This window comes from Argiope bruennichi, chromosome 5, assembly GCF_947563725.1.
Source record: "Argiope bruennichi chromosome 5, qqArgBrue1.1, whole genome shotgun sequence".
NCBI classification, from domain to species: domain Eukaryota; kingdom Metazoa; phylum Arthropoda; class Arachnida; order Araneae; family Araneidae; genus Argiope; species Argiope bruennichi.
This window is the reverse complement of record NC_079155.1, coordinates 41672497-41689072: the sequence shown is the minus strand read 5'-3', so window position 1 is coordinate 41689072 and position 16576 is coordinate 41672497. Positions and strand designations below refer to the sequence as shown.

At 26.4% G+C, this 16576-nt stretch overlaps 1 protein-coding gene across 2 annotated transcripts in view; it reads left to right on the top strand.

The window, feature by feature from the left end:
• LOC129968761 (endosome/lysosome-associated apoptosis and autophagy regulator family member 2-like) overlaps window positions 1–11004 on the top strand; it is a 131073-nt gene extending 120069 nt beyond the window's left edge. Inside the window, exons 20-22 of one of the 2 annotated variants that reach the window (XM_056082987.1) lie at window positions 1513–1693; window positions 3624–3722; window positions 6187–11004. In XM_056082987.1, coding sequence (XP_055938962.1) covers window positions 1513–1693; window positions 3624–3680 — 238 coding nt within the window. In that variant the 3' untranslated portion in view covers window positions 3681–3722; window positions 6187–11004. The remainder of the gene's footprint in view (window positions 1–1512; window positions 1694–3623; window positions 3723–6186) is intronic. The other variant, XM_056082988.1, reaches the window with a different exon arrangement.
• Window positions 11005–16576: the final 5572 nt, after the last annotated feature.

Sequence of the window (16576 nt, the reverse complement as noted above, 5' to 3'; positions counted from 1 at the left end):
GGTACCACGACGTTTAAAGGCAATAATAAAGCCAAAATACATGCAACTAAATACTTTCTATGCGAAATATTACAAAAATTTCATTGGTGTATTCTCAATTTTTTGAGGTAAAAATGTGCATGTGTTTATTTAAAATGATTCTAAAATTTTTCAATTTAGAAATTTTTTGTTGATTTTTCTTTGTTTTTACTTTAAATTAAACCATTTATTATGTGTAAAAATAAAAACATGTTTGCACTTTTAGTTAATGGGTTATTTATATTGAAAGTCGAATTCATTAAGGAAAAGTAAGGTGTTCTCTCAATTGTTTGAGCCACTGTATATGCTTTTGCTTTATGTTATTTTATAAAGAATTATTGCTAATACGTTTTACGTTTTGCAACGTTTATGTATTTTTTTAGACCATTTTTATTTTAAAAAAATTGAAAGCTGATAGTTTTGAATCTGTCACAGTAGCATTTGTATTTAAATGTTTGTTGATGTATATTAGAATATTTTAAAACATATTGAAATAATGCCATATAACTGCAGAATTCCACAACGAATAAAATTGGCCTCATAGGAATAAGACAAATGTTTATTTTATCATTGATTTTGATTATTTTTCTCTGTGACATCTTTAAAATAATTATTTTACTGCGGAATAGAATCAAATTTTATTCGATTGATTCGAAATTAAATAAAATTCGAAAACGAAACTTAAAGTGTTCATTCAGATATTTAATTTATTATCAAACAGCAATTATTTGAAGCAGCAGTCTGTTAACGTGGTGTCTTCTTCACCAAAAGCCATTATTTGCAACTGTAGTCATTTTGAATAGAATCTTTGCTAATCACCACTTTGATCTGCAATTTCAGTCTTGTAGTGTAGCTTTTTCATCAGAAATTTTCGATAATTCCTTCATTTATACATTGTATTTTAATAAAAGAACCATTCTTTCAAGGATGCTATAGAGGGATTTATAATAAAGCTTCTGATACTATGTGTAAATATTTCTATATTATGCATATGAAGTCAAATATCTTCAGTCTGAATTTATATAGAATTGTTATTCTTAAAGAAACATTTTGATAGTTGTAAAGATAACATAGTAATGCTTTTGAAAGAAGCTATTACTGGGTGTACTTTAGCATTTTTCTACATTTTTTATTCTAAAAAATGGGACATAGAATTTTTACCTAAATGAAATTGGCCTTAGAATACATTCAGTTTGAAATTTTAACATGATAAAAACTGTATTTTAAATTTATATTTAAAGAAAATTCTGCCCTCAGGATCTGATCTTAACCAACACTATTCAAAAACCGTTAGATCAATATGAGCATTTGCAACGAATCAATTTCAGTAATAAGTCCGGGGACTAGGGTTTTTACTGACAGGGAAATACAAATAAAAGTCATTTGAATCTAAAAACCACCAGTAAGGCACCATGGATCTTTATCCTACAGTTAAGTCAAATTTCCAAATCAGTTGCATCTCGGAACTAACTTTAACATGCTGTTTTATCGCAGGCTCGAGTTCAAATACATGAAACTGGTTCAATCCAGTTCGTCGAAGGACTGTGAGCTCCCGGCTGCCGAAAGTTGCGCTATAGACGAAGATGAAGAAGAGCACTTTGACAGCGTGGCTTTCAGTGACAAAAAGAAAGGGATTCTGGGAAAGTTCCGCACAATTCGAGTCGGCAACAATAAGGTGAGCTGATATTCTTGGCTTTGGAAATTGTTAATGTGAGCATGTCCTTGAAACCCAATCCCCCGATATATTTTGGTTTACTCCTTTGTTACCACCTCTGTTTAATTATTGTAATGTATACTTTGAGCGCTCATTAATTTTTTTTGTTGTTATTAAATTTATGTTCGCTTTTACGGCAAGCGAGATTAAGATGCTAAATTATTGTGCTGACGAGTGGAGATTATTGAAATTTTCAAAATAAATTTGGATTGTTAAATTAAAAATCTGAACTAAAAATAGTCATGAAAATTACATAAAAATTTGAAAGATTTGAAGGCGTGTACTTATTTTCAAATTAAGAGTTACTTTCACTTCACTTCTTCGGACAGCGATTTAGGATATGAATTTATTTGACCGTCGAACGGAAATAATCAAAATAGAAGATTTTAAATCCACAAATAAAGTTGGAATTCTGGAATTAAATTAAAAAAATCGTCAATATTGATTGAAAAGCATCCAGTTTATTATTATTAAGAAACAGATAACAATTAAATCGTGATATTATAATTTTATCTAAAGAAATATTAGGGACTGCTGAAAGAAGGGTAACTATCGAGACTTATAAGAATTAGAAGCAATATGGTAATTAACATGTCAATTTTAAATGAAATTTTTTTCTAGATAGATAAAGGTCATACTCTTGTAAATGAAAATGTGATTATTTAGAAAAACATTATTAAATATTTTATTAACATTTTTTAATATATAATTTATTTATTATATACAAAAAAGTTAGGTAAGCGAAGAAATTTAAGAAAATAATAACACTATTTTTATAATATATATCGAGAAAGTGACTAAGCATGCATTATACTCAGTGAATGAAGACTTTGAAATAATTTTGCTTCATTATGCATATTAAATTTATAAAATATTCATATAAAGTTCATAAAAATTATAAAATATTCATTAAAAAATTCATAAATTATAAAATATTCATTAAAAAATTCATAAAAATATTAAATTTTGTTTAGTAATGGAACATGCTAATTATTTATTGAAATAAAATTATACTCTAAATTATTTATTGTGATAAAATTAACATCTATGTTATTTAATAAGTTACAAATCTCATCCGAGAACCAAAGCAACAAATTTAAAAATATGTATAGAAGAATAATTATTTATATTTATAAATCGTCTCAATTATTTATTGTGGTAAAATTGTAATCTAAATTATTTATTGAGGTAAAATTAGAGTCTAAATTATTTATTGTGATAAAATTAACATCTATGTTATTTAATGAGTTACAAATCTCATCCGAGAACCAAAGCAACAAATTTAAAAATATGTATAGAAGAATAATTATTTATATTTATAAATCGTCTCAATTATTTATTGTGGTAAAATTGTAATCTAAATTATTTATTGAGGTAAAATTAGAGTCTAAATTATTTATTGCGGTAAAATTAACATCCATGTTATTTAATGCGATACACACTCTATCTGTGAACCAAAGCAACAAATTGAAAAATACGTATACAAGAATAATTATTTATATTTATGAATTGTCTAAATTATTTATTGAAGTAAAATTGTAATCTAAATTATTTATTGCAATAAAATTAAAATCAATATTATTTAGTGCGTTAAAAATCCTATCTACGTTCTAAAAATTCGAAATAACTTCGTTTCATTGCATAACAAAATTGAAATTAGGTATATGGGACTGATTATTTCTATTCATAGATTATGAGATAAAAATAACAGTTTGAATTATTTTTCTGTGATAAAAGGCATATTAGAAATTTTTAAATTCAAATCAAAACTTTTCCATGTAATGTCAAACCTATTAAATTTGTGAAATTGTGATATCGCGCATGAAGATGCTGGCCTTCAGGGACCAGCGTATGATACCAGTTTAAATTATTCAGTTGATTACTTGTTCAGGTATATTGGGAATCCGAAACTCAGCCTCTCGAAGGTTCATGGACACCTTCCAATTGACGATAGTTTAGTTCCTTGTTTGAAATGCCGTCCAAAAATAAGGTACAGTTTATTACATTCACTATAAGCAAGCTTATGGTCACTTATCTTTCGCCGTGCCTTATTAAAAATTGTGCTTCAGCTTCTCTCAGTTTAAATCGAATTGAAATCTTATTCTGTCGATTTCTCACTGCTCTCACTGAAGGCTTTCTTCTCATGATCTACCACACCTATAAGAAAAATAAAAACGCATCCACTAAGAAAATCAACGTATTGCATGCTGTTCTTCGTTTTCTTGTTTTGCTTTCCTTTACCTTTGCTTTCTATTCCTTTTTAATTGAAATGCATTGTGTTCCTTATTCATGTATTTAAAAAATATGTTTCTGAATTTATAATAAACATTCACTTGAAAATGTGTTTTATATGAATTGTTTAAATGGAAAGAAATTGTGAATAAGTGTGATTACGGGTGTAAAACAAGAAATCTGTTATCTTTCCGTTAGTTGTCTGTCAAAAAAAAATGAACTATCAACGTGAGAAAGTGCTTATAAGGAATGGATATCCAATGGAAAAATTAACCTTTGAATATTATGTTAATCTACCTTTTAAAACTTTGAAATATTTTCATTTTTTGTCTCTTCAAATTAGCCTCAAAATTCGGTAATTTTAAGGTAATTTATATTTTTTAATCTAATTTAAATTTTCATTAAATTTCACACACGTACGCACACACACACATTTATATATAGTGAAAGTGATGTGTTATCATTACTACTTTCATTTAAATATTTCAGAATATAATCCTAATTTATTTTAAGATAATGCGTATTTTGGAAAACAATTTTAATTTTAAACATATATATTTGATATTCTATGCAACAGAACATTATATTTAAATTGATAGTTGCGCAACTGCAAGGAGCTCTTTCTGTAACGCATTATATCAACTTGTGTTTCGGTCGCTTATAGCCTCCCACACATTGTAAAATTGTGCAGCCAATTATTATCATATCATTTGTAAGGAATTGATTGCGAAAACATCATTTCAGTAATATTTCTTTGAAAACATGTCGTTAAATATATGACAGAAAAAAAAAACTTCGATTTCAACAAACCATACTTTTTTGTTTTGTATTTTTGTGTGACTTATAAGAAAAGAACAATTTGTAAGGAAAATGAAAATTGAGTCTTTAAAAAAAATTTTGAATAATTTCTAAGAAGCCTCTAATCCATGACATTGAATTTGTTTTTGTGAATTCTTTATGAAATTAAAATTCCTCATGACAAAGAGTTATTTTTCAGACTCGTGTAAAATCTTTCATTTTGTATAATTAATATTTTCTAAATTTCTTCTAGTTATAAATTGTCGCATTTTACCAATACTCTTATATTATTCATTTTTCTAATCAAAATTGTTGTATTCTGTCGGTGTTTCTTCATTCTTCATTTCTTTTAGTTAAAATTGTTGTAGCCTGATGCTACTTTTATATCCCTCGTTTTGGGAAAACGTGTGTTATATTGAGTGTCTTATTTAGAGCATATTAAAGAATACTAAAATGGATCCCAGGTAGCAGAATATATTGCACAAAATTATGCATCACATTATATTTTATACAATATTTAAAAATATTATATTATTTATTAAGTAACAATATTATACGATATGAATTCCACGTAGCAGAACATGTTGCACAGAATTATACTTCACGTTATGTATTATTCAATATTTGATAATATTATATAATAGAATATTATATGATTCATTATTCACCAATATTATATAATAGCATATTATATGATTCATTATTCACCAATATTATATAATAGCATATTATATGATTCATTATTCACCAATATTATATAATAGCATATTATATGATTCATTATTCACCAATATTATATAATAGCATATTATATGATTCATTATTCACCAATATTATATAATAGCATATTATATGATTCATTATTCACCAATATTATATAATAGCATATTATATGATTTATTATTCACCAATATTATATAATAGCATATTATATGATTCCTTATTCACCAATATTATATAATAGCATATTATATGATTCATTTTTCAACAATATTATATAATAATATATTATATTATTCATTAATCAACATTATATAATATTTTTTAATATCGTACAATATTGTACAACATATGTAAGTGTTACTATGAATGTCTTTCTGCTAAATTTTGGTAGTGATTCGCAGCACTTTTCTTTATGAAATTGCACTTTCTTCTATGCAATTTCTTGCACATCTTGTATTAATCAAAATAATGGATCAATTCATACAACACCATGGATTCATTGCAAACGCAATTGTGCACATGAATTTTATCTACTGCATATCTGCGTACACGCATGCGTTCTTTTTCCTTATGCAAAATGCGCAACAAATTTCAAAATTAACCGGTGTGGCACATTTAATGTGAAACGAATGAACATGAACTAATTGCTTGCTTCATTTATATTTTATGCTTATATTAATTATTTTCTATTATTTTCACAGGAAAAACAATACCGAACTGTATATTTGGAAGAGGACCAAACCGAAAATGAAACATAAATAAACAACAAAACAAAACAAAAAACAATAAGCAGAAGTTTGTGATGTTTTATTTTTACAAATATATTATTGAACATTAACCTTATTCTTGTGCATTCTACCACTTAAAATTAATTAATGTTGTGAGCGAATGTATATAATTGTAAATCCTTTTCTGATCAAAATTATCTAATTTTATAAAATGGATGCATACAAATCAATGATTTCCAAAATCTATTCTAATATAAAGACTTATTTGATTTGCTCCTATAAATTGTATTGTAGAAAAAACAATGGAACTATTTAAAGGATCTGTATTACTCTTGCATTAGACTTAGGAATTATTTTAGATGTAGAAATTGTATTTATCACAACTGGTATTTGTAATGTTAATCTGTATCATGTTTGTGATTTTTGTTTTGTCGTGAAATTTTTTGATCTTGTTGAATAGTATTAAATGTGTTTTTTTTCATTCCACAAATATGTGCCAGTTTCATTTTGCACAATTGACAAATTGTGTGGGTCGTGTGTAATTTTGTGTTGAAAAAATTACTCTTTTTTTTTGTAAGTGTATCAGTTTGTCTAAAGAAATTAAAAATATCTCTTTACTAAGAAGAATCTTAATTTCATGACTTAAGGTCAGTTATTAATTACTTAATGTTAAGCCTCATTTTTTTATATATTAACATGCTAATTTGTGAATATGAGAATTTATTCAAATAAAAATTTATGTTTTGATTCATTATTTAAAAAAAAATTATGGTTTATTTAAGTTTCAATTTGCTAATAGAATTTAATTAAAACTGTAAGTGCCAAACGACTTTTTTTTTCTCTTTCCGATTAGAAAATTTCTCTTTCCAAAGAGATTTCATAATAATAAATTTAAAAGAATAAAGTAAAATCTTAAATGTTATCGCCTTCTGCAATATGTGGCATTGTCCTTAAATGTATGTTTTTTTAAAAAAACTCAGATAACAATAATTTCCTTTTACCTGGATTTTTTAAATATATATATATTTTTGTACTTTTTATTTTATTCTTCTGTGATTTTAGATCGTCTTGTATTAAAGAAATGCTCGAATTCCATCAGAAAAATACGTTGTCAGTAACACACATTGGGTTTGAATTTGTTAATCTAAAATGAGTTTAAACCAAGATTTAATTTTCTTTGTTAAATCACTATAACAAGCAAAATGTATTGAAATAAAATAGAATAAACCATAAAAGTGATATTGATAAATTATTGTTTAAATTTTATGTTATTATTGTTGTGAGATTGTTTTGTTACTTATATGAGCTAATTAAGAATATTTTTTAATAGATTATCACCCTAAATATGGCTTAAGATTTTAAGAAGAGCTTCCAGATTTTCCTACTGTTTTAACCCATTGACACTTTAATATCTATAACTAACAAATTATAAAGAAAAAGTCTTATTTACGCTAATTCCTTATTATGGACATATAAGTATTTTAAGCCAAAAAGTACTTTAATATTGTGTTTTGTATTAAATTATATGTTTATCTTGTGTTTATATAAATTTATTACAATGGCTTATACGTATTTATGTTTATTAAAATGTATTTTTAAACAATTTTATAATTTTTTTGATTCTTATAAAATCTTATCATGCACAAAATACTAAAGTATTAATAGCTTTATATTATTTTCTTTATTTGATTCATTAATTGATACCACCTTTTCACGAATGCATTAATTATTTATCATGTTAATTAGAAATTAGCATGGTTAATTATTTATCAATAATATTTATTTTTTAAATATTATTATACATAATATTGAATAATTAAAAAGAATCATTGTTAATTGTTCCTTTTTTTTAAAATCAACAAAAAATTTTACAAGAAATCATGTTTTTATTTTTTGTTATAAATGCTTGTGTAATATTTATTAAATTGCTTGTTGCAATATCTGAGAAAAATTTATTAATTAAGCATTTTGATTTTATTCGATATATCATTTTTGCATATTGCATATTTGTAGGTATATTCATTAACAACTACATCATTATTACCCATTTGTTACTTATGTGATATTTTTATGTACATAAGTTGAATTGTTTTTTATAAATAACTTTATATAAATAATTCTAATAATTTTTAGTTGCATAATTAAGATTTTTAAAAAATATTTTTTTTTGTATTGCTTCATTTTTTGTTTTTTGATTTATTATATTATGAATATAATGATTATGAATATAATGTTGAACAAGCATGCTATCTTATTTTGCATAGTTTAATATTAATTCAAGTACTTGCAACATTTCTTTCTTTTATTAATATTAATCTATATTTTGACACATTTAGTACTTAATTGCAAACCTTACTTTATTTAATTAATTTTGCCAAAAAATGGCAGCAAAATGATGTGTAGAACAATTTAATAGAAGTTAATTAAAAAAAGTTTTATTTCCAGATATAAAGGGCATTTACAATCACTCATTGTTTAAACGGTTAAATTTGTTAGAAAATGTTTTTGTTACATTTCTGACTATAAGATGAAAAAGGCACAAAACGAACAAAGTAACATAACATAAAGTGTAAGGCAATCATTCTTGAAATTAAGTATTGTTATGTTAATTTGTTATTGAAACAAATTTGTTAATAGTATCAACAAAATATCATTACACATTTGCATATTGATGTATCTGTGATGAATAAATATTGTAGATGTATTAAAAAATATTTTTCTGAAGGTACTTCAACTTATATCAAAATATATAATTCAATATCATTTTTACCTGTTTACTTGTAAAAACCAAAATTATTAATTATTTTTGTACATGCAATATATTTTTAAAAAATTATCATTATAATTATATTTTAGGAACATAAATTATCAAGTTAAATGAGTGAAAACTAAATTATAATATTATATTTGGTAAAATTTATTTGTAACATTATATTGGTTCGATATTATAATGAAATTCCTTTTCCATTATCAAAAAAAAATTTTTTATGTTATAGTGTCTTTTTAATTTGTTTAAATGGATGTGCTTTTAATAATTTAAAATTAAAAATCAGCTTTTGCAAAACTGGCACTTAATTTTGGAGGTTTCCATTTGTTCAATTCAGTGACAGCAATATTGAAGCTTGGCATTTGGATTATTCCATGCACTAAAATCAGTGACATTCGTATTCCATTCATTGAATTTTCCGAAAATTTTTATTTCATTCATTAAATTCTGTGACAATAGTATTAAATTTATTACATTTAGGGGAAAATCATGTTCCATTTATTGAATTCGTGTCAATCATAAAATTAGAAAGATCATTTATCTACAACTTACAGAGCAAATTTCGATAATTTTTTTGCTATTTATAGATAATATAAATGCTTCCTTTTCGCCTCCCGGTATTCCAAAATTAGATATTTTTTCAACGTTTTTTATTTTATTTTCATATCTATATAAGCGGTTTTTAAGTCACAAATATTATGTGAAACTAAATAAAAATATTTCATTATGGATGCCCTTCTAAAGAATTCGTAATAAGAATGAATTCAAATTAAAAATAATATTAAAGAAAATAAAAAATAAAATTACAAAATTTTCTAATTCGATTTAGATTTTCTAATATATAGATCCAGAAAATGCAGGGGCATGACCCACTGGTGGGCTACGAATGAATGATTCGGTGAATCGCGAAAAAATTTTAAATATATGTACCAAAGGTTTTTTTTTAAATAATATTTTATTATTTCTTTTTAGCCTGTAAAGCCTCTTTCGAAAAGAACGTGTGCAATTTATCCTAAAAAAATTTTAATTCACTGAGTATGAAATCGGTTGCTATAGTGACGATTTCTCAGAAGCAGGTCACGATATTTTAAATTTTCGTACCTCTGATATAATACAAAATGTATCAGAGTCATTAACTGATGAATCAGTCGCCATTTCCTATTGTCACGAGATATTGTTTGATATCTTTATAATGTTCTTCGACATTCTGAATGCCGGCCAACATCGGATGGATATCATATCAATATTGTTAAACATTTTGTGCTAATAGGGTTATTTGATTTTAGTCTTAATAAATTTGACTAGAAGCATAAAATTAAATTACCCTGGAAATACCTCTCCCCAAAAAACTGAAGCCAAAAATCTTGAATACTAGTCCTTGTCCTTTCGAAAGCTGCAAGGCTCGTATTCGATAACCTAATTCTCTAATTGATAATCAACCTTGCTGTCTTCAACCTGTATAATATGGAGTCTTCCAAATTTCCAAGTGCCAGTTCATCAAATTTAACTTGACTTAAATTTAAGTAATCGTGCAGTTAATCTCTCAAACACAGCCGAACGTTATCCGGGTATATTTAAAATTATGATCATAAAAGATAATGTTTCAAATATCTTAATATTGAACAATTTGTGTTCTGCAAATCCAACAATGTGTAATTGTTGATGGCATGACTTTGGTGTGAAGTTTTTGCCGTTAATTGTATATTTTCTCATGCATTCTGTATTTTGCTAGTATGTGTTTGTGTTGTATAAATGTAACAAACAAACAAAGCACTGAAAGCTTTTGTAGGGTGAGTGGCTGTCTAGTCAATTGAAAGTATTTTGCTGTAAATCAATTCTGAATTTTGATGAAACCAAATCAAAATTGTATGCTTGCTGCACTAGGACCAATAGTGTTTTATTAACTTTAGAAACCCAGGATTGGAAATCATATTTGTGTCTACTTTTTCTTTTCTCTCTTTTTTTTTCGTTTTGCTGTATATTTCGAATATGCATTCCATAATAAATTATAAAATATGAAAAAAGTGTTTAACTAGTTTTTTTCTAATATTACATAACAGTACAACAGTTTGATATATAAGCTGCAGCTCGGTATATTTACCTGCCTTTTAGATTCGCAACCGTTGGTAGTAGATACATACTTAACATTTAAAACTACACCATACCGCATTTCAGTTTCTATAGCTAATGTGGCCCCTTTCTGGTTTGATATAAATGCAAGTGGACTTTATTAAAAAAAAGGAAAGAATTACATTGCAATCATTTGAAAAGAAGCATACAAATGGCAAAATATGAATACATATAACATTAAAAAAAACAGCAGAATTGTTTTCCCCAAAATTTTTTCGCATAATTTTTAATCAATGTGTCATGCCAGAGAACACCTTACATGGTATTGGCGTACAATAGATAAGAAATATTAACTTTGGCATGATTTTAGCATTTTTATTGAATCGATCGTGTCACTCGTGGCGAGTTATTTGGCGATTAATCCCTGGTATGCATTAATAGTATCTAAAAACCGAATTGTGTTTTAGATACGTTTTTCCTTAACCAAAATTTGACACAAAACTGCATATATAATTACAAAATCCTATACGTAAGGGCCAGCAAGGCTATAACATGCATACGTTTATTATGCAAATTTGAACCAAATTTCACCTACTCATTCTATATAACTTCAAAATTATCAAATAAACCGAATCGGCTCAAATTTTAGGATGATATATCTTAATGAATTTTTGTACTACTCAAATTAAACGTTTTGAATTATATCTGTTAGGATATTTGTCAACTTTTACTTAAATATAACTAAAGGAGCATCATGTAAAAAGTTAGATTTCATAATTTTAATTTTTTATTTTTTTACTTTCAAAAGTATTGTAGTATGAATGCTTATTTTACATGAAACGTTTTTGTATTTGGACATATATGCCAATGAGCAAAGCTTGCAAAAATAAAAACAGGGTAAAGAAAACACATTGCATGTGACTTGCATGATTAAAAACATATAAAAGGCTCTATAGAGCAGATCTTTGGATCTAGAGCTATTAAATTAAATAGGTAATTGCTTTTTTGAAGAACTTGTTATTTCCCTGTTTGTTAAAAAAATGAGTTGTTTGTAATTTTAATTAGATTTTTAATTAAATATTAATCACGATTTTTAAATTTTACCTTAATAACTCCGTGGTAGATTATTAAACAAAACTACTTTAACATTTTTAAAAATTAGCTTTTTAATTATTTCAATTTTATCTCCATCGAATTTTTGCTGTCTCGTATAAGAAGAATAGAAGAAATATTGCAATCATCAAAGAATTCGAACTCGAGATTTTGATGAATCTTCACGTTCCAAACCACCATGAGTCCGAAAAACACATTTTTGGTATTATGCGTACCAAATTTCGATCTAAAAATCATCGAAGAATTAGATGCAGAAAGCAAGACCTCGGCATCTGTAACAGAAGATTAATCCGTTCAGGAACAAGGTAAAAATATGATTGCATATCTTTATATAGATTAATGTTCTTCCTGAGTAGACAACTTAGTTATAGCTTAGAAGTTCCAGGATCGGTAGAAGTAATTTGCTGACTTCAATGTAAGTAATATCTCTTATCACTTTTATTTAATGAATGTGTTATTAAGTTTGACTATTAAGAAAATTTTAAATTAGGTGCATGAGCTTTTATAATTCATAAATTTTGGTTTTAAATTATTATTAACAAAGGAATTGCGCTATGATGCAAATTTGAAACATCAATATATCACAATAAGTATTTTTCAACTCCATCTACATCTAGCGTTTATAACAGTGAACAAGATGAGGTACTACCGAACGGACAGAATTGTTTCAACACCCAATTTTTATTGTTTTCAGTTACATAGTTATGTTGAATGTCAAGGTAATATTATTATTAACAAAGGAATTGCGCTATGATGCAAATTTGAAACATCAATATATCACAATAAATATTTTTATTAAGTATAAGTATTATAAGTATGTCAAAAACGTCGTCAGTAGAAACAAACTGCAGTAATATGCTTTCATTTTGTAAACTTTTGGGAATTTCAAATTCAAGAGTGTGTCAAGAATCAGTGTCAATGATTATATATCAAGAAGATTCGATATTTTAGGCATAATTATTTTAATAAGTAGATTTATAAGCAAAGATTTATAAGGTTTTAAGGTTTACTAGATTTATAAGGTTTGACTTCACCTCAGAAACTTTTCATGAGTAAAACACGTGATTTTAACATCTTTAGAGTCCAATCATTCCTATCGACTATCTTACCATTCAACTACGACTTTAACAAATCCTTTATGAATTGCAAAAACACAATACTTAAAAAGTCAGTGAATCTTATTGCAATGAGAAATAATTAGAAATCGAACATATTCATATTCGTTGAGACTATCAGAAGATTTGATAAAACTTATTAAATCTCAAAAAAATTATAAGGTGCAATTAAGGAAAATAATCGTCCAAAAAGATGCTGCTGTCCAAGAATTTAACAAGGGAAGGGAGTTACCAGCACTTACTTTGTGTACGTTCTAATCTATATTTATACATTCTAAGTTATCTTCGATGATCATCAGTCATCCTCACTACTGAGCCCTTGTAATTGACCACACCCTTCGCTTTATATCTTGTAGACTACCCTCTAGGTGTTAAACCGATTGGTGCACAGGCTCTGTGGAATAAAGTCTACATGACTGACTCAAAAACTGTGCATCGCAATTAGATCTTGAATTTATATATGTAGCTTTTCATAATATTCAAAAATATGATGAGGGCTTTAAATATTCATCAAAACACTCACTAGAGATAAATTTTTGTAACACCCAATTATTCAATGATAATTGGGTATTTTTTCCATCACTAAAGATCCTTTTTGCCAAATTTGGCTCAAAGGAAAACATGAATCCTCCAAAAAACTTCATAAAACCACTCACTAGAGATAAATTTTTGTAACACCAATTATTCAGTGATAATTGAGTGTTTTTTCCGTCACTAAAGATCTTTTTTGCCAAATTTGGCTCTAAGGAAAACAGGAATCCTCCAAAAAACTTCGTACTACAGATTTCGTTCCTAAATTGTGCATAACAATGCTAAGTTTGGGAATCCTTTGTCTTAAGTGTTCTCATTTACAATCAATACATGGAGTCTGCATCTCATTGCAAGGAGCTAGAAGTAGACGATGTTTAAGTGTCGAGTTTATTCACTTGCAGTCAAAGAAAAAAACAATCAAGATAAAAATATATTCCAGCAACGAAAATGTAAGCGAAAATATTTGAAAGCATTTATATAAAAATAAATTATGAAACCGAATTAACTCTTTCGCATATAATGACGTGGTTGTCTAATATGTCGAAATAGAATTTTTTATATCTATATCTCAAAACATGAGAAAGTAGTAAGGAATTAAAAAGATAAAAAATCGTTTGCATCGCTTCAGTATCTCAAGTGCTTTTTTACATTCTTGTATAAGAAGTATGCAAAATATTGTGATTAATAAGAAATTCGATCTCGAGATTTTAAATGAATTTTCAAACCTCTCTAAGTCCGAAGAAACGAATTTTTGGAATTATGTCTTTTTAGCTGTGAATATGGTAATACAAAAAACGCTTTAAAATAGACGGATGGAATTCGGCATTTGGGTTTTAAGCAAAATCTTTAGATTTCTATCGAATTTTGAATAAAATCCATTCACAGAAAGCCTGTCTGGCTATCTGTCCGAAGAGAACGCGATTATTGAAAAATCCAAACAGTAAGATGAACAAAATTTGGAACACAGATATAAGATCTAGAATGCAAATCTGTATCAAAATTCCGATTTAATTCGTCAATGGTTTGGAAGTCTGTTAGTAAGTGCATTCGCATATAATTAAACGTGATAACATTAACGACAATTTAGTTGCCAATATTTTATTCTTTGTGAAATAAATTTTAGTTTAAATCGATGGCAAGAAAAAAAAGGCATTCAAATTGAACACTTTTTTTTTTCCATCATACAACGAAGCACAAAACACTCATGTGTGGGTCTCTACAAATAAAAACTGTAGTATTCGGGATTTCCGCGGCCTTGCCCAAGGTTCCAAATTTTTATGAAAGAAAAAGAAGAAATAATGACTTAACTAAGGAGTATAAAGAAAAAGTTTTAAGAAGTCCACTTCCGCTAATAAAAATGCATAAACTTGGAATAACAATGAAGAAATCAATTTATGACTATCAAATAATACGATCTATGTTCTAGATTTGTGAACGAAGGGGGAAAATTTGGAGGAAAAAAAGAAAATTAAAGTTAGAAAAACTTTGAATTTGACATTTATATCAATAAAAGACAGCAGACTCGTTGACAGCCATCTTGGTATTGGGACTTTCTTGTGACACAACTTGATTTACAGGAACAGGGGCACAACTTGAAGAAGTTGTGTCCCTGCGGGGATGTAGATCGAAATTTAAGGTTTTAATAATAATATGCATTTGCTTAATAATGTTGCCTCGTATCATAAAATATTCTTCAAATCGTTCAATTGCATCTAATAATATGTAATATCTAAAAATATCGGAGAATAGTATACTCATGTTGAGTTACCTGGATTATTCTATTTGTAAAAGAAAGTTTTTAAATATTTTTAAAAATAAAATCAATAACAAATTACTAACAATGCTTTAAAAGAATAAGTGTTATATCAAATGCATCTTAAAAATTCTTTAGTACGGTGTGAAAGATAAAAGTGAAAAATAGTTCCATTCTTTATATATAACAATATTTTTTATAATTTTTCTAAAAAAGACTACTACAAATTTTTAAAGGTGCTTTAAAGAGCATATTAAATTTTAAATATATTTTATTAAATATATTTTAATTAAAGAGCATATTAAATTTTGCATATTAAGCATAATTAAAAGCATATTAAATTTTATTAATGTGAAGATTGATCATGAAAAATACTTCATAGATTTCTCTTCCTAAGGTTTCCTACTTGTTTCTTGTTTTTCCATCGTTTAAGCTTCAGTAAAGCTCATGGGATTAACAGGAAAAAATGTCTCCTAAAATGATGCAATATATGGTTCCTCTGAAAGATACCGATATTTTCCGAGTGAGAAATTATTGAATCTTTTTTTCTTCTATATAAATAACAAATAAAACTACCAGAAATTTACACAGCTGAAGGAAACAAAAAGAAAAGTATTTCAGATATTTTTACAAGGCTTAGAATAAACTTATAAATAAATCTTCGATGTTAGTTAATACTTTTCGGAGATTTTTTTTCTTACATTGGAAAATTAAAAACAAAATATCGCCGTTTTGATGATATTAACTGAGCAAAATAGCACAACTTAACATTAATTTCATTGCGTCGAATTGTGTTTCTTGGGAAAATATTTTAAAAATCTAATTGCGGAAGATTAAGGAAGTAAAAAATATATATATGTATATATATTAGATACAAGAATCAGAAGATTCAAAATCTTCAATAACTGAATTCAATGAATGAATTCAATTTTTAATTTCAATGAATAACAGAATTCATAAAAGATATCTCAATTTCCTGCTATTGAGATTATTTGAATTAGATGGAAATGTAAT